The 20,000-nt window shown below is 42.4% G+C and overlaps 1 protein-coding gene across 1 annotated transcript in view; it reads right to left on the reverse strand.

Moving 5' to 3' along the window:
* The window catches only part of inppl1a (inositol polyphosphate phosphatase-like 1a), a 56,270-nt gene that overhangs the window by 9,057 nt on the left and 27,213 nt on the right, over positions 1 to 20,000 (reverse strand). Inside the window, exons 16-20 of the mRNA XM_063205016.1 lie at positions 7,796 to 7,895; positions 2,371 to 2,459; positions 1,822 to 1,903; positions 936 to 1,025; positions 669 to 782 (exon numbers count right to left, since the gene is read on the reverse strand). Of these exons, the coding sequence (XP_063061086.1) occupies positions 669 to 782; positions 936 to 1,025; positions 1,822 to 1,903; positions 2,371 to 2,459; positions 7,796 to 7,895 (475 nt within the window). The remainder of the gene's footprint in view (positions 1 to 668; positions 783 to 935; positions 1,026 to 1,821; positions 1,904 to 2,370; positions 2,460 to 7,795; positions 7,896 to 20,000) is intronic.

The following is a 20,000-nucleotide window of genomic DNA, read 5'->3' on the forward strand; positions in this document are numbered from 1 at the left end:
GACAGAGAGATGGAGAGAGAACAATGTTGCAATGCTGGGGTGCATTTCTGGAAACCATAGTTGCAAACTTTATTAGCTACTTTGTTGTTTGCAATGCAATTTCCCATTGACAACTACCCAGGTTGCTAACTGCTAACAACTACGCTTTTGAGAAACACAACCTTGTTCTCATAACACTTCTTAAACTATAGAGAGAGGGAGAGGGGTGGTGGAGGCGGGAGAGAGAGAGGGAGGGAGAGAGAGATGGAGAGAGAGAGATCAATGTTGTCCTTCTCACTTATCAAATTCTGGAGAGATGGAGAAATAACGTTGTAACTCAACTAGAAGAGATGAGCAGAGATGGGGGGGGTTAGGGGGGGGGGGTTCCAACACATAGGAATTAACGTCAGTTGACTGGGAATCATTTTCATAAGAAAAGAGAGAGAGAGGCTGAGAAAGAGAGAAAATTAACGTCATTTGACAAAGAGCACTTCTGGTTGGCTGGGAAGTGGGTAGTCTTTACTGTTCTGGTTGGCTGTGAACTGGAAAGTGGGTGGTCTCTACTGTTCTGGTTGGCTGTGAACTGGGAAGTGGGTGGTCTCTACTGTTCTGGTTGATTGCTAGCTGGCAGTGGGCTGTCTCTGCTGATAGGCTGATAGTGCTGATAGGCTGTGTGGTGTGTCACTCACCCTCCAGGCAGGTGGAGTAGAACTCGATGAAGAACTTGGTTCTACTGGCCGTCTTGACGATCGCCTCGATGCTCTCAAACTCAATATAGGCCTGCTCCGAACATTTAGGCAGCCCTACACATGCACATACACCCGCACACACACGCACACAGGGAGAATATCAAACTCAATATAGGCCGTCTCAGAACACTTAGGCAGCCCTACACACGCACACACACACACACACACACAACATCAAACTCAATATAGAACTTGCGTGTGTGTCACCTTTCTTGGAGACAAACTGGGACGTGACTCCGACCTCAAAGGTCCCGAACACAGGAGAGTGGTCACTCGTCACTATGTCATCGGTACAACCTGGAGAGAGAGAGAGAGAGAGAGAGAGCGAGAGAGAGAGAGAGCGAGAGAGAGAGAAAGATAGTAGAATTAGAGGAGTTAAGTAGAGCCTGGTCATTGGTCATGATGTCTTCTGAACAGCCTGGATGGTTTGGGGGGAGCAGAACATGGGGTACATGAAGAGGACGCATATACAGAGAGTAGATGGAGATGGAATGGAGAGAAGAGGAGTGGAGGAGAAGAGGAGAAGAGAGCAGAAGGAGGAGAGGGTGAAGAGTAAAGTGTACTGAGCTGTGGTAAGACTCTAGATCAGTGGTTCTTAACGTTCTCTAAACGCTCCCTTAACCTCATGACAAGCCTGCCGATGCCCGACTTAGTTGCAAATGACATTTGTCTTTTTTTACTGAGTGCCCTCCCATCGCAGCCGTCTCCTAAACATTCCCCCAAGGACTCCCTAACGCCCCCCGCGGGACTGTAGAGCCCCCGTTGAGAAAGTAGATGAAGGTAGACGGGTGTAGCAAAAGACACTAGGTAGGGGGTAGTGAAAGTGGCCATGGTTCAATTACTGTTCAGAAAATAAGAAGTGAGTCATCTCTGTACTCTGTATGTGTGTGTGTGTGTGTGTGCGTGTGTGTGTGCGCATGTGTGCGCATGTGTGCATGTGTGTTAATGTGTGACCATTGCCTGACCTATTTAACTGACTGATAACCACTATCACAGTGTTAGAACTGTGTGCGTGTGTGTGTGCGTGTGCGTGTGTGCGCGCGCGTGTGTGTGTGAGAGTGTGTGTGTGCGCGTGCGTGTGTGATAAGGATACCATAAGAGTTGCAAACGATGTGTGTCTCAGGGTACGACTTCCACAGGATCCGATCGCACCACGACGGAACATTAGTTCTCATCTGAAATGCGTACACACACAAACGCGCACACACACAAACGCACACACACACACACACACACACACACACACACACACACACACACACACACACACACACACACACACACACACACACACACACACACACACACACACACACACACACACACAGAAAAGTACACAGGAAAAACATTCATTTTCATCTGAAACACCCACATAGTTGCACTCACATGCACACACACACTCAAATGCAGTTCTCACACTATGATAGTGGTTATCAGTCACGCACGCATGCATGCACGGACAACAACAAATAGATGTACTGCATCTTTCAAAGATGATCTACAGAGGATATGTGTGTGTATTTATGTAAAGGTGTGTGTGTGTGTGCGTGTGCGTGTGCGTGTGCGTGTGCGTGTGCGTGTGTGTGTGTGTGTGTGTGTGTGTGTACGTGCGTGTGTGTACGTGCGTGTGTGTGCGTCGTACCCCGGTGGCTTTCTGTTTCTGCCAGACGTAGGTGTCCCTGGATCCCCTCTCATAGCGATATGTAGGAGGATACGAGATCTCCTCCTCAGCTGCACACAGACACACAGACACACACACATACACACACGCACGCACACACACACGCACGCACACGCACACGCACGCACGCACGCACACACACGTACACACACGCACACACACACACACACCCACAACAGCAAAACACAACAAAAGGGGGTGTATAGTTAAACGTTTTAAAAAGTGTATCTTAAAATAGCTTATCTTGTAGTCACTCCTTGTTCCTCAGTATCTCTCTCTCTGACACACTCACACACACACACACACACACACACACCACACACACACACACACACACACACACACTCACACACACACACACACACACACACACCACACACACTCCTCAGGGCAGTAACCTCAATCCAACTTCCTGTTTGTGAAAAGAGACTTCCTGTTTGGTAGCGTGCTGGCGGTTGTTTGTGTGTGTGAGTGTGAGTGTGTGTGTGTGTGAGAGTGTGTGTGTGTGTGTGTGTGTGAGTGAGTGTGAGTGAGTGGGTGTGTGTGAGTGTGAGTGTGAGTGAGTGGGTGTGTGTGAGTGTGAGTGTGAGTGTGAGCGATAGTGAGCATCTCTATGAGTCCCCTAATTCGTGTGGGTTCTACACGTGATCACATGTATGTGTGATGATGCGTTTGTGGGCTTCTGGGTGTGTACGTATCAGAGACGTGCGGTCAGGGTAGGCAGGGTAGGCAGTGCCTACCCTGGGATAAATGTCTTAAAAATAAAAACTAACACGTGTTTAAAAAAATATTCTTCAGAGTTCACATAGGCCTACACAACAATAACATTGATTCAGCATAAATTATGAGCTGTTTAAAGTACAGTATACACAGGACAACGATCAAAAACCTAAGTAATCGCACGAAGCAAAGCGCTCAGGCTTGGGCAGGTTGCCGTGGCAACGCGCAGTCCCGGCTGGTAGCAGAGACAGGCTGAAAGCAGAGCTTTCGAATGCCAGCCAGGCAGCCCGGTAAGGCTCGCTTTTCCTCTGCCTACCCTGCCTTCAATGCTGTCAATGTAAAAGTTTGCGCATGCGTATTAAGTTGTCACATAGCTTGTCAATGGGACTAAAAGCAGAGCCTTTACTCTGTGGCGGGAGTATGTGAGCCAATCACAGCGCCCAAAATGAAAAATTGTTACAATTCAGGTAGTAGCCAATTTCTGCCCTACAGGCAGCTATGATAGCAACAACTAGCAAGGCAAGGCTTGTTCAAATCTCTAGCCGTATCGGAAAGAAAACATGGCAGTCTTTGGCTTTTTGTCTTTATTATTTTAAAAAATGCCGAGAAGTAGCAAGAAAGACGGTTCAAGTGACAGACAGCTGAGCCGTTTGCAATCGCTGCATTGTGGAAATATTCAACATCAGATGGGTAGCAGCTTCAAGTAGTTTGCACTGGGACAAAATGTCTTCATCATGTCAACCACCCCGGGCTTTTAATGGAACTAGCTTGCATGAAAAACACAGCCTACTTGTGATTCTGCTTTAAGGTAAGATTCATCTAATTATTATGCTGCGGGTAGCCTTTTAACATGAACATGCTCAAGTTTTTTCGTGGTGCCTTTTGTTGTCACCGTTTGTCAGGGTGTTGACATTGAAGATTGGTTGTGCGGTGGTGGACATGAATAGACCGTGTGTGTGTTATTATGGACGCGAGATTGTTTTTTGAGCGTACGACATGACTCCATTTCCCTAATTTATTATGATGATGACTACGCAATGCGTAGTTGTGTGGAGCCTGTTAGCAAGTGCAGCTGCGTTCTTTTGAAGTGCGCGGTGTGCGAGTCGAGAGATCAACGTGGAACAGGACGATTGACTGGGGATGGTTTCTCGGAGTGCTTCCGCACTCACAAATTGACTTTATTTGAAACACCTTGCACAACCGTAGCTGAAGTGTTTGAGAATACTATCACGCACAAGAATGAGTCTCAGAAGTGGTTTCGTTGGTTTACTCGATACTGTCATGTTTGCAAGCAACCCGCCCCCTTGCCTACTTTCCTTCTTGTCTGTGAGTGTTTGATTATCAGCACAAAACGCGGCAGTGAGGCAGGAGCTGTTACCTAGGTTGGTTTATTGCTAAATGTAATATGTAACAGCTCATAATGTTTCCCCCTCACATGCTATGGTGTGATTCACAGTTGGTGAACTAGACATTTTATCTTCAAAAGTAGGCTACACTGTGCCACCCTCCATCCATGTGAAACGCCCTGGCATTTGCAACAGAATAAACAGAAGAGCAACAAAATCAACTGCTAAAGCCAAAACTTAAAGCTTTCCCCCCAAAATGTTGTAGCTTTCTAAATTATTATTGTAAAATGTAGGCCTACAGGTCCTTAAAGGTGTACAAAGTATGGGTCCTGGAGCTAATTTGGCAATTTGGCAAAACAAATAAGTGTAGCTGGCCTTTTCAAGAAATTGAAATTATGTTTTCACTTATTGTTTCAGATTTAGGTCTACTGACAATGTCCAAATGTCTAAATAGTGTAGCCTATTTACTTATTTAGTTATTAGAGCTGTGGTGGTTAAGCACTGATGGCATCTTATAGCCTACTTTATATTTACAGTATTTAGAGAAACATAGGCCTACTAATTTGTTGCACATTAAAGACCATATCAGCATGTTTATGTGAATAGGCCTATTTGCCTATTCAAACCATACCTTGTGGCATAAGGCCCCCCTCTCTCTCACTCACACACACACACACACACACACACACACACACACACACACACACACACACACACACACACACACACACACACACACACACACACACACACACACACACACACACACACACACACACACGTTACATTTCAGATCTGCATGAAAGGGGACTATTTGTTCAAAGTTTTTAGTCTTTTGTAAAAGTTTTTAGCTGATAGTTACTCTCCAGATTTGGTTAAAATGCAGGAAATTGCATCTAAGAAATACATTTTTTTCTGGGGGAGGACCGAACCCACCGTTAATATATATATATATATAAATAGATATATATTCTATATTTACTGCCTACCCTACCATACCCTTCACTGCACGTCACTGGTACGTATGATACTGTGTGTTTGTGTGTTCATGCATATGGACGTGTGATAATGTGTGTATGCTTATGTTCTTCTCTGTGTGTGTGCACGTGCAATACTGTTTGTGTGTGTATGTACGTGTGATACTGTTTGTGTGTTCATGTGTGTTTTTATGGCAAATGCTTGGCTCTATACAGGACTTTAAATTAGTTTTTTTTGGCTAGAAGATGTTAATGTTACTAGACAAACACACACTAACTAATGACTCAACGTGGCTGGTAAATTGGCCTTTCAGCCAGCTGAACTACAATGTCTCCAGCATATTGGCCTGATTATCATGACTTTCAAATGAAACTTGGTCTGACCAAGAGCACAACTAACGTTCTCAAACGGCATGGTTGACCCACCTCCCTTGGTTTGATACTGGTCGAGGGCAGAAAAGACTGAGCCAAAGTTTAAACCAAACATTTTCTTAGTCCCAATAGATCGTCTCTGCTTAAACCACGTCACTGCCTTAAACACGCCTCTACCCAGGTCCGTTGGAGATGCTCAAAGTTGTTTGGTTCCCGACAAAGTGGGTAGAGTTCCCCAGCCCAGCGTAGCTCAGATTGTACATGCACAAGACAGAGATGGTTGCTACTTGTTAGAAACCATCTTTGCACAAGCTCTTTGCCTGAGTAGTAGCAGAGCCGAAGTTGTTGCATCATTACGAAGGCGGAGCTTCGGTACCAGCATATGGCCGTTAAGCTGCTCTTAATTTAGAACCCTATCATCTAATTGGGAAAGACACAAAAGACGTTGGGCCCTTCTCAAAACCTAGGACTGAGTCCTTCCACGTGTATCAGCCTAATTAGTCACTCCCAGTGATTGGATACTCATTATTAGTCACACCCAGTGATTGGATATTCTGTAGAGTTCACCAAAGAGTATCCAATCACTGGGCGTGACTAATTAGGCTGATACACTTGGAAGGACAATTGTTGCATTCACCAGCTCGGGACCTCTCGAGACAGCTGACGACACTGCTCACATGACAATCGAGTTCTGGAGTTTGGCGCATGAACGCCACTGATGCCGGAACAATCGGGATTCATGCGTGTTTTGTTTTGGTTCTCTTTTCTTTTTTTCACCTCATCTTGAGCCTCCACACCCACGACATATCATTTTAGCTTAAGTTGACTAAATAAAACAGTCAGATACCAACAGTACTGACATATGTACAACTGCAATTGAATGATGTTGTTGATAAGTCATTACAAGATGATATTTTAGCATTTATGATACTGTTTACATGCTAGTTCCATGCATGGGCACCATGTTGATGATGCGTGTGTCGTCATACAAAACACAAGCTCGGGAACTCGTTGTTCTATACATCCGCCTGAGATCAACCTCGATAATTATCGATCTGGCATTGCGTCACCAAATCTTCACGCCCACTTTCCCGGCTTTCTTGGGATTCTCGACTTTTTGAACGAGGTAACTGTCCTAGGTTTTGAGAAGGGCCCAAAGTCTTTTGTGTCTTTCCCAATTAGATGACTCTATTATTACACACAGGAAATATGTGGGAGAGAAGAGGTCAGGTTGGGAAATAACCCGGACAGGCCCAACTCGAACAGGCCAGACGCCATGAATGCATATATGTGGTGCAAGCCCATTGCATTTTTACGTCACGAATAATGTTGCCACCTGTCACATTTTTTGTTGTGCTAAATGTCCCAGATGGTCTGTCCCTGGGAAAAACTATACTTTCCTGGACACTGAGCGAAGGATACCTTTGCGTACAAGCAAAAAGGGCAATTGAGTTTGAAATGTTCAGGTTTTTTGTCAGACAAAGGTGGCAACCCTAGTCACATACCATGTACAAGAATGATCATAGACAGTGGACAGGCTATGCAGTGCCCGGTCTTATCACACAAACCAGAAGCAAAAAAAGCAAGAGCGACATGAAGTTCAACTACACATTTTCACTTGTGTTGTCCAAATCAGCTTTTGTATCCAGTGTTGTCAGCTCCTTCATACAATCCTTGTTCTTCTCTTGTGTGTGTGTGTGTGTGTGTGTGTGTGTGCGCGTGTGTGTGTGTGTGTGTGTGTGTGTGTGTGTGTGTGTGTGTGTGTGTGTGTGTGTGTGTGTGTGTGTGTGTGTGTGTGTGTGTGTGTGTGTGTGTCCGAAGCGTAGGAAGACCTTGTTCTTCTCCCCTGTGTGTGTGTGTGTGTGTGTGTGTGTGTGTGTGTGTGTGTGTGTGTGTGTGTGTGTGTGTGTGTGTGTGTGTGTGTGTGTGTGTGTGTGTGTGTGTGTGTGTGTGTGTGTGTGTGTGTGTTACCGAAGCGTAGGAAGACCTTGTTCTTCTCCCTCTCCAGATTCAGCTGGTCCACCTTCAGCAGCGGCTCAAACTCCTTCCTGTTGATGTAATTCAGGATTTCCTATGTGTGTGTGTGTGTGTGTGTGTGTGTGTGTGTGTGTGTGTGTGTGTGTGTGTGTGTGTGTGTGTGTGTGTGTGTGTGTGTGTGTGTGTGTGTGTGTGTGTGTGTGTGTGTGTGTGTGTCAGGAGGGGTGAGGGACAGTGTGGAGAGACAAGTGAAGTGTATGTAACAGTTTAGTGGTCAAGTTAAGTAATCACAGTATTTGAAAATGTTGTGTTTCATGACTTGCAGTATTTAGGAACTGCTTTTCCACCTCTGAGTTCTACATGCGCAATAACACATAACGCACGATAATTTAGAAACAGATTGTTTTGGAAACCGCTTTCCCATCTCAGTGTTTTACAAATATGATACATTCATATTATTCATTATATTCATTGTCTTCATCTTATATCACGTGGGAGATATATACACATTAGCACATACACACAATAACACTGAGGAAATAAAAAAATATAATGCATTTACACCCTTATAAGATTTGGCCAATGGTACATATAGACAATATCACGTATGTACATAAAACAACAGCACTAATAAGACCAGAAGTGCACTCAGAGAGTGCATACCTCTGCCAAGGAAGCTGTTTGATAGAACATTTGACTATGTACAAGTCTTCCTGGCTTTTTGTGGAGTTAGAAACTGGAATGTTAAAAGTCGCCCTATCCCACAATGGTGAAGAATCTTTTGTTCCTTTTGTCATTTCCACAAAACTCCAGAAAATGTCATTAAAATCTGTGCATACTAGCTGAGTTAGCCTGATGACAAGCAGACAGACAGACAAACAAACCAATCCAACCGAAAACAAAACCTCCAGATATAACTGAATAGGTTTACACAATAGCACATTCACACAATATCCTACATGAGATATATAAACCATAGAGCAGGGTTTCCCAAACTGGGATGCGGGCACCCCTGGGGGTGTGTGGCCTGCCACAAGGGGGTGCGCGAGCTGAATAGAGAGATGGCTGAAATGTGTGTTTTAATACAGAATTAAAGAACATTACAGAGTTTTTAATTGTTTGGTGATATCTATGCTGGAAGGATCCATCTGAAGTGTAATTAAGCGGAGAGCAAGACCAGATTCTAGTAATCTCTAAGTCCTGTTTCTTATTTATTAAGCGGGCTTGCGGAGCAAGGACCATGCAGAGCATGGCCCTTGCAGAGCAAGGCCCGATTATAGTAATCTCTAAGTCCTGTTTTATTATTATCGTTCTTGTGCAGGGCAGCAGCAAAATAGAAAATGGATCTCCGCCTAGGCCTTTCGAGATAGAGACACCGTTCAAACACTAAAACGACCGGCTCGGCTTGGAGATTGCGTATAGTTATAGGCTTCTCCGTGTCTCTTGTCGTTTTCCCGTTTTTGGCGATTTTGTTAAAGCCTGGGTCCCCATTGAAAACAGTGGTGGAACCTCCATGAACCAAAGTTCCGCCACTCTAAAGATTAGAGTGTAGGAGGCTTTTTCGGTCATAAAACATCAACACTTTCACCTAGAAGTTTAGTTGGCGCGTTGTTAGCGAGCTCTATGGGATGTCTCCAAATTGTCAAAGTTTCATCTCCCAACTCCCAATACTTTTTAAATGGCAGGTTTGTAAAAAAAACAGGCCTAGGTCTATGGAGAATCCCAGTCTTTCCAAAAATGCATTTTTCAAGAGATCAGCGCATGTCCCACACGGAGGTCCATTTGTGCCTGAACCCTTTAACCTATAAACTTCATTCAAAGACTGTTGGAGAGATCACAAGCATGACTCCGATCTGTGAAAAGGACACGTGCCAACTCCTTTTAGTTTTTTTACAACGATGTTGTAAAGACAAAAAACTCATTCTCATTCTCTCCTCTTTTTAAGGCTCAATACTAACTGTCCGATGAAGGGTTCCATCTTAACTGCCACTGTCTCAAGATTCTATTCTTAACGAGCAGGTGTGCGCAGCCATTCTAGAAGTCTATTGTTCAGCTCTTCAATGCAATGTGATATAGTCTTGCTGGACTGTGCATGACAGTCAGCTGCTTGGCATAATGGGAATGCATGCTGCTGGATTAGAGATATGGAGGTTGAGGGTTCAAACCCCACCCAAAGCCATGTTGATTTTCAAAATTATATCATATGCAGTGTTCCTTGGCCAACTTAAAATGCCATGTATGTCATTTAGTATGAATGACAAATGTGCTGAATTACAGATATGGAGGTTCAGGGTTCGAACCCCAGTCGAAGCCATGTTGATTTTCAAAATTATATGATATGCAGTGTTCCTTGGTCAAATTAAAATGCCATGTATGTCATTTAGTATGAATGGCAAATGTGCTGAATTACAGATATGGAGGTTCGGGGTTCGAACCCCAGTCGAAGCCATGTTGATTTTCAAAATTATATCTGTTCCTTGGCCAACTTAAAATGCCATGTATGTCATTTAGTATGAATGGCAAATGTGCTGAATTACAGATATGGAGGTTGGGGGTTCGAACTAGCCTGGTGAACCAGCGCCACCCGCTGGACGGCAAAATGTTTTGTCTACGGGTGGGTCTGGCCTCGCATAATGATTCAATGAAGCCAGAATGCCATGAATCTGGCAAACCAATTACAACGCAAAGATGTGTTTTGAATCAAAGCGGGCAGGGTTTTGAGGGAAGGTTGTTCTCATCAACAATCTTCGGATGTATTATGCATCGAGGCCAGACTAAATTAGACATCCACATTTAGTCTGGTTTATCAGGCTAGGTTCGAACCCCAGTCGAAGCCATGTTGATTTTCAAAATTATATCATATGCAGTGTTCCTTGGCCAACTTAAAATGCCATGTATGTCATTTAGTATGAATGGCAAATGTGCTGAATTACAGATATGGAGTTTGGGGGTTCGAACCCCAGTCGAAGCCATGTTGATTTTCAAAATTATATCATATGCAGTGTTCCTTGGCCAACTTAAAATGCCATGTATGTCAATTAGTATGGATGGCAAATGTCAGGGCTCCAGACTAACTTTTTGCACTGGTTGCACTGGTGCGCCTAAAACATTTTTTTAGGTGCACCAGCACAAAATTTAGGTGCACCCAAATGTTTTCACCACCCCATACACACACGCACCTCAGCTTTAAAAAAAAAAAATAATAATAATAATAATAGCAACAATAATATAATAATAATAATTATTATTATTATTATTATTATTATTATTATTATTATTATTGTTGTTGTTGTTGCTATATTTTAAAAGACCTGGAGCCTTTCATGTGCTATAGGCTAGTCTTCCAAATGTGCTCCTTATAAAAGACATGACAGTAGGCTACCTAACTAACACATCTTGGCTACAAGCAGTTTGGCTGGTAGAAAAGACCAAATTAGTAGCCTTTTGGTCAGTAGGCTATGTGTTTGACTAGTAAGATCAACATACCAGCCTTTTCTGCAATAAGGCTACGCACACGGCACAAGCACAGAGTTACAATATGAAGATAGATATGGATGGATGGATGGATAGATTTTTTTAACAAACCCTGCTAAAATGTCATGATTTTTAAAATCATTAGACACAAATAGCCTAGCCTATGTTTACAGTGGAATCTGAGGTGAATTGGGTTTTGTCTATTTCCCCGTTTTGGAGCGCTCTCCCTCTGCATAATGATTGTGGTATCTTAGCAAGCGATACGAACAGACTAGTGCGCTCGCTCGCTCACTCTCTCTCTCTCTCCCTCTCTCTCGTGCTGTCTCGAGGTGCATGAACGATGCCTTGCCGACTGATAGGCAGTATGTAGCCTGCCCTAGTCGCTATCAGAAAACTCTCACAGAAGTCCCGACAGACTAGCGTGTCACCTGTTGTTTGGCAAGATCTGCACGCGACTGAAACGGGCAATTATCCGCACCCGTCTGCGTTTTTGTGTGGCGATGTTTAATATCCGCTCAAGCCATTTAGTTTCCCCCCGTGATTGTGACTCTCTCGTGTTTAAAATATCCTCAAGTCATTTTGCTGTTTTTACCGTGATTGTAACTCTCTCGTCCGTTGCAAAACTCGAATGGTTGAGAACACAAAACTCGCTGGCGCATGTGAACTCGGATAGTTGAGCGAAGTCGAACATTCTACCGGTACTCTGAAACGTCGGGCTGCCTGTGAACGAGGAAGGGGGAGAAAGCTACCGGTAGTTCAGCGGAGTTGAAGAAATGACCGCATCGACACGTTTTATTGTGTGATGATGGGCCACTACTGTAGAATGACTATTAATTTGAAGTCCATTAAAACGGTTGTTTGGTAATTGTTTTGTTCTACTGATGGCTGGTCGCACCAGTGCGCCTAAAAATATTTTTTAGGCGCACCATTGAAAAAAATGGGCGCATATGCGACCAAATTGGTCGCACTCTGGAGCCCTGAATGTGCTGAATTACAGATATTGAGGTTGGGGGTTCGAACCCCAGTCAAAGCCATGTTGATTTTCAAAATTATATCATATGCAGTGTTCCTTAGCCAACTTCAAATATCATGTACTGTATGTCATTTAATATCAATGGCAAAGGGGCTGGATTACAGATATGGAGGTTGTGAGTTCGAATCCCGCTCGAAGCCATGTTGATTTTCAAAATTATATCATATGCAGTGTTCCTTAGCCAACTTAAAATACCATGTATGTCATTTAGTATATCCCCAAAACGCAGAGCTACAACACTTTCAAGATGGTTGAATCCAAGATGGCTGAATTGTTTGGCCCATAACTTCTGACTGGGTGGATGGAGTTTTTCCAAGATTTCTTTTAGCTTTGTTTTCTCAACAGTACTTTGTTTCATCTCTGCCCCAAAAGGCAAGCCCGCTTCCAGCATTTTCTGTGAGAATGCATTTCTAGTTATAGCTTGGTCTTGTGCAGGGGCAGTAAAAATAGAAAATGGATCTCCTCCTAGGCCTTTCAAGATAGAGACACCGTTCAAACACTAAAACGACCGGCTCGGCTTGGAGATCGCGTATAGTGATAGGCTTCTCCGTGTCTCTTGTCGTTTTCCCGTTTTTGGCGATTTTGTTAAAGCCTGGGTCCCCATTGAAAACAGTGGTGGAACCTCCATGAACCAAGGTTCCGCCACTCTAGAGATTAGAGTGTAGGAGGCTTTTTCGGTCATACAACATCAACACTTTCACCTAGAAGTTTAGTTGACGCGTTGTTAGCGAGCTCTATGGGATGTCAAAGTCAAAGTTTCATCTCCCAACTCCCAATACTTTTTAAATGGCAGGTTTGTAAAAAAAAACAGGCCTGGGTCTATGGGGAATCCCAGTCTTTCCAAAAATGCATTTTTCAAGAGATCAGCGCATGTCCCACACGGAGGTCCATTTGTGCCTGAACCCTTTAACCTATAAACTTCATTCAAAGACTGTTAGAGAGATCACAAGCATGACTCCGATCTGTGAAAAGGACATGTGCCAACTCCTTTTAGTTTTTTTACAACGATGTTGTAAAGACAAAAAACTCATTCTCATTCTATCCCCTGTTTAAGGCTCAATACTAACTGTCAGTTAGTATCAGAACAGGTGCTCCCACTGAAGGGTTCCATCTTAACTGCCACTGTCTCAAGATTCTATTCTTAACGAGCAGGTGCGAGCAGCCATTCTAGAAGTCTATTGTTCAGCTCTTCAATGCAATGTGATATAGTCTTGCTGGACTGTGCATGACAGCTAGCTGCTTGGCATAATGGGAATGCATGCTTGTGGAAAACTCCCTGCTGGAGCCAGCGTCGTGACGCCAGAGACGTCATTGGTGACGTACCACGCACTTGCGTGCATTCATGACTTGACTTTCAGTGTGCATCACTGGCAGACACTTGCCGTTTTGCTACAGCATATTGCTGAAATGTTTCATATTTTGTGTGTACGTGTGCGTTGATGAGAATGTAAGTACAAAGTTTCTGTTTGTATTTATGTTGTATTTCATCCGGTTGTGTTTGTTACATGCTGTTTAGCCCGGTAACCGTGTAACTTTGGTTTTACCGCGAGCTCCAATTCATTTCAATGAGGAAATGTCTATTTCTTAAATGTCTTGCTAAATGCTCATTTCTTGGTTAAAAGTTACATGAATAGTCCGGTTTGGAAGTGCTTCGATAGTAGTTTCGACCTGTGGTGTTATTTCCACTGTTTTGGGACTGTTTGAGGCATTATTTTCGCTTCCTAATGTTGCATTGTCGTGCTATGGAGACATGCGCTGTTCACGTGAACAGTGGTCTTCTAGACTTTATGGCGGCAAAAAACGCTCCTTCCATTTGTGGTCTTAAAGCGCCACCCTGTGGACACTAAGTGTACTGCACTTGATTTTCTCTAGATTAACCCTATAAGTGCCTAGTTCTCACTTATATTATCCTGCTATTACTTGCCACTTGCAGTAATTCGCTTTCTCTTCACATTAATGTTACTGAAGTGCAATTATATTATTATGTATATTGTAATGTAACTTGATGTGTATATTTGACTACTTAATTATTATGAAACTGTATATTCTGCATATTTTAGTATTGTGTAGAATTTGGCTGTATAGTTTGTAACTACCCCTTTCTGTATATGTTTATCTTGCAGAAACCACACACACACACACACACACACACACACACACACACACACACACACGCACACTTTGTGCTTTGTTACCACCATACAATGCATATGTATGCAACAGTTCAGTGAAGAACACTTTTGATGCTTGGATTCAATAAATCTCTCAATATCACCTAATAGGCTAGTGACAATGGGCCCAAAAAGGCCTTCGTTTTCGAGATACCCCAACCGGAGGTAGAACAAAACCCAATAATGTTTTTCCTCATCTCTAAGGTGTCCCATACATGAAAATGATTCTTGGCCAAAGTGATTTTAATGCTAAGCCTAAAAATTTTACACATTTCCATATGCACCTCCAAACAAAAAAAGCACCCAAAATGGGACTTCTCCGTATGGGAGTAGATATACAAAAATACATGTAGAAAATTACCAGAAGCTCTGAGAGCTTTGAGAATTGGTATGCTTGTGCCCAGGGGCTACCTGCACCAGATAGAAGTAGTTGAATATATGATATATGAATATATGAAGGAGATATAGGCATTTAATCACACACCTAAAATAGGCGGAAAATGAAAAAAAGTGATATTTATACAGAATGTCATCATTTACATTGTAATTGCTTTGTCAGGGAATGTCATATGCACACATATGATATTTTGATGGACAGGTGAGATTGTCCTGAATCCAGCAATATCTCATATGTATATATTTTCTGAATATTAAAGATGGCATATTGTTCAATGTATGAGGTGCCCAGAATGAAAAAAATCGAAAAGGAGTTACAGGACCTATTTCAATAGACTTTAGTGGTGACAGTAATGCTCACAATTGTATCACAGTAGGCTATATTACTTCAAATAAACTTATTATTAGTGTGTGGTGCTATAGATTATGCTTGAATGAAGAATCAGATTAGGGTGAAAAATATATTTATCACTAGTGTATATAGTGTATAGTGTATATATATATCATTTCTTGCACATTGTTAAGCTGGAAAATGCAGTGACTCCACCTACTTCCAATGCCTTGCAACTAGCTCATCAGAATATTGCATCACTCCTTTCAGGTAGATATGATAGAGGAAGGGGAAATAGAGTGGATGTTATTCAGTTTGTTCAGAGATCTTTTATCTTCCACGAAGTGGAGCTCTCCAGTTCTTCTTCCATGAAAGAGCCAGCTTTCCTTATCAGTCTTTCAAGACACCCAATACCCCCTCTTCAATGTGCTCCCTCCCCAGCACACCACTGCATAGAAAAGGACACATACTGACTTTTAGGAGTTTATAGCAGACAAGTATAGCCAATACTGTACTTTTTTGTAAACTGCATCTTTGGCTGACCAGTCCAGTTTGTTGTCTTGTTATACCCTGAAATACTTGTGTGACTTGTGTAAGATGTGCTTACAATCTCCACTTCATCAACCTCAATGGAGATTGGTTGCAGAGCGGGCTTAGACCTCCAAAAGTCCACCTTCATCTGCTTGGTCTTAGTGTTGAGTTGTAGGTGCATTACACCACTGCAAAGCCCTGTACTCCTGTATTCCCTCCTGCCTTAATACAGCCTACAATTGTATTATCATCCAAGAATGTCTGCATGTGGTATGTGCCTGTGTTGTAAATATGTTATGTCCGATGTGTACAAAGTGAACAGTAGAGGAGGGAGCACAGTTCCCCAGGCTGCTTTAGTACCACATACTACAGTGTCCAAGAGGCAATCTTTCAGTTTGACAAACTGTGGCCACTCTGTTAGGTAGTCCCTGATCAAGTGCACAGGGAGGGCATCCAAACCCAGGAGCCTCTCTCCCAATGGAGGGGTGGATGTTGTAGAAAGCGCTGGAAAAGTAAAGGAACATGACTATATGTCCTATGCAATAGGTATGTGATGGCATCATCCACTCCAACCTTCTCCTGGTATGAAAACTGTACTAGATCCAGTGCATGACTTACTGCAGTCTGAGTGTATGTAACAGCATTGTCTTCATGCTGTGTGAAGGGAGGGCCTCTCGGTTGAAGTCGTTTATCTCTTTTGGATGTGGCTTTTTGGGGACCGGGATAAGACATAATGTGTTCAGAGTTGGTGCCTTACTAAGATGTACACTCGGGCTGAATAAATATTCCAGCAGCTCAGCCACTTCAGCACCACAGGTCTTTAGCTGTCTTGGTGATGTCCTATCCAGTTAATGGGCTTTAACCAGGTATTCTGTGATTATAGAGAGGAGGGAGGGAGGAGGTGCTGGGTGGTGGTAGTGTGATAAATAAAGACTGCTCCTGGAAGGAGCAATGATTTATGTTTACATACAAATGGTATGTGTATTACCAAAGCCTGACAGCAGGAAGCAAAGGCCTTATTTCATGAGCCTACTGTAATAAACAGGGAGAGGAATAGCAAACATATTCAGTGAATTCAAAAGTTCATAGATCCACGCACAGCTTCTTCATTAGGTTCACTCAGGCATTACCTGACATCACTCAGGTGTGGCTTAATACCATCATGTAGGAGCGGGAAAGGATCTGCACACTGCTTGCAAAAGACTTATTTTATTTGGAGCAACGTTTCGATCATAGATCTAAAGAAGCTTTTTGATTTGGCACCTGCTGATGCTTTTCTGCTGGATGTGCGCGCTTTCCACTACACTCTTAATACCATCATGCCACATGTTAGTGAATTGAATTCAGTGAATTATTTGTTTCATAGCTTTTATTTTAAATTGATTAACCCAGTGTTTCTCAAACTTTTTTTAGGCGAGGCACCCTTTCAATTCATGAAAAATTTCAAGGCACCCCAAACCAACAAGCCGTAACATGGCATCGCATCCGATACACACAAGCTTAGAAAAGTAACACATTTGGAGACGTCACACGACCTACGTTCAAAGCTGCAGCTGACTGGGGCGACCTATATTTACTTTATTGTGCGTAAATGGCAGATGAAAGATTCCACTGACTATCAATTTAGACAAATATGTATCACATTACATAATTTATTTATCAGCCACGTTTCCGCGGCACCCCTGAGGGCGGCCCACGGCACCCCAGGGTGCCCTGGCACCCCTGTTGAGAAAGACTGGATTAACCCACTTTCTGCCATTAAATGTTAGTGAAGTCATAAAGCACCATATCTGTAGCCTACTGGTGACATTTCACTTAACTTATCCATGTCATCTGATGACTATATGGCTGGATTGACCAAGTAAAGAACTATGATGTCTCACACTTTTCTTCATCCGGTAGCAGATCGTTTTATTTTTACAATATAATTTTGGCAAATCATTTTTGGCAAATAGGAGGAAAGGTAAGGCTAGGGTATGTTTGTTAAACTAAGGGAAATAACAGTGTGTCAAATACACTAGACTTCAATCCAGCAACCACATCATATTCTACAGCTAAGCAAATGGTTTGGCTGGACCTGGAAGAAAGGGCCAACCAAAGAGCAAGTCAGAAGAGTAATGACGTCATCTATCCTGGTCCATTTGCTAAATGTAGGCTTAATACAATTAATTGGGAACAAGGCATCGGAGGTAGACCACACTGGGCATTCCTTTAATGTGCCATGGTCAAGACCCCTCAACTCAAATCCTCTCAGGGGTACCAAGGTTCTGTGCTAGGCCCCCCTGTCTTTGCCATCTTTATCTCATCTCACTGGGCAATGTTGTCCACTCACCCTGCTCCCTGCTATGTTGATGATAAACACCTGTCTGTCCAGCGAGATAACTCCATAGTTTCTGCGTGTACACTACAAACGTTTCAGAACATCTCTTTCACCTCTAGATGTCTAATTACCTTTGTACCATTTCAAGCTATGCATTCAATGTCTACAACTTGAATTACAATAAATAGCTGGGGAAATTAGGGTGTTATAATGCTCTAATGCATTGTCTTGGTTCCGCCTTTTTGCAATCTCTATGTGTCTATCTTCCTGTCTCTCAGACCTGGCCACATGGATGAAGCAACACCACCATCATCTGCCATTATATCAAGCAAGACATGAGGTCAACCACTGTTATCCCAGAAAACGCTACATAAACCTGGGTGTTATTATTTATGACTGCCCATCTTTTCTGAAAACACCGCTTAAATTACTGATGCTCTTTTACACTGTTCAATATACAGATAATCAGACTGTACCTGACCCAATATGCCACTCAGGTTCTGTACCTTGAGTGCAATTCTCTCCTGGAAGGAACTGTTTCATTTTATCTGAGGCTGCACTAAAACGTAATGTTGCTTCGCAATATTGTAACACCAACAGTCTGGCCTTGGCCTCTGACAAGGTAATCCCAATGGTCTGACAAGTTACCAGCTGATACAAGAGTTTTGTCATCCCCCTCAACTTTTAAGAAGCTGAAAACACACATATCACACATATCATACACATATCTTCTAGGAGTATTTATCTTCATGCTCAACTCTTATAACCTTATAAGCCTGCACTCTGTATTTTCCACACACACTGAATGTAGCCATTGGATAAAAGAGTCAGGGAAATGTAATGAACTTAAATTCCCTATACTGACCAGATGTAGACAGGGTGAGATGGCATTTAGTCATTATGCAAAATGCTGGAACCAGCTTCCTGTCCAAATTAGAACTGCCCCGATACTATCTTATTTTAAAAAGAAATGTGAAAAGGTTTATTCTCATCTGCCTTAAGTGATACAGTACAGTACACAATGCATTCTTTCTTCTCTTTTTTCTTTCTCTAATCGTTAGGACATTGAATGGCAATTTTGTATCATGATGTACTTTGATTGATTGATTGATTGATTGATTTTATTGATTTAGGTTTATCAATGCCATTACAATACCTGTATACATCAGTGGTATGTTGGTGCAGTGTACCATACCATATAGTTCCCTCACTGTGTTGTATTGGTTAATAATATTATACTTAAATATATAATAGGCTTCAGAGCACCACTACGGTTAATTAATGAACCAGCCTTTGAACTTTTATATCTATGGAATGGACTGGTTCATTTTCTTTCTTTTTTGGACACATTATGTATTGAACAATGTACCATCATCAATGTTGAGAATATATATACATATTAGGTAATGTTAGATTCAGCACAATCTCATCTTTTCCAGCTTTACAATAGCCTACAGATGCAAGAAATATATATATATAAATATAGCTGGCTCTTTCATGGGAGAAGAACTGGAGAGCTTCACTTCGTGGAAGATAAAAGATCTCTGAACAAATTGAATAACATCCACTCTATTTCCCCATCCTCTATCATATCTACCTGAAAGGAGTGATGCAATATTCTGATGAGCTAGTTGCAAGGCAATGGAAGTAGGTGGTGTCAATGCATTTTCCAGCTTAACAATACCTACAGATGTGCAAGAAATGATATACTGTATATATATATATATACTGTATACGTATATATATATATATACACTAGTGATAAATATATTTTCACCCTAATTTGATTCTTCATTCAAGCATAGTCTATAGCACCACACACTAATAATATGTTTATTTGAAGTAATATAGCCTACTGTAATACAATTGTGAGCATTCCTGTCACCACTTAAGTGCATTGAAATAGGTCCTGTAACTCCCTTTCGATTTTTTTCATTCTGGGC

The sequence above is a fragment of the Engraulis encrasicolus genome, chromosome 8, assembly GCF_034702125.1.
Source record: "Engraulis encrasicolus isolate BLACKSEA-1 chromosome 8, IST_EnEncr_1.0, whole genome shotgun sequence".
In the NCBI taxonomy this organism is placed as follows: Eukaryota; Metazoa; Chordata; class Actinopteri; order Clupeiformes; family Engraulidae; genus Engraulis; species Engraulis encrasicolus.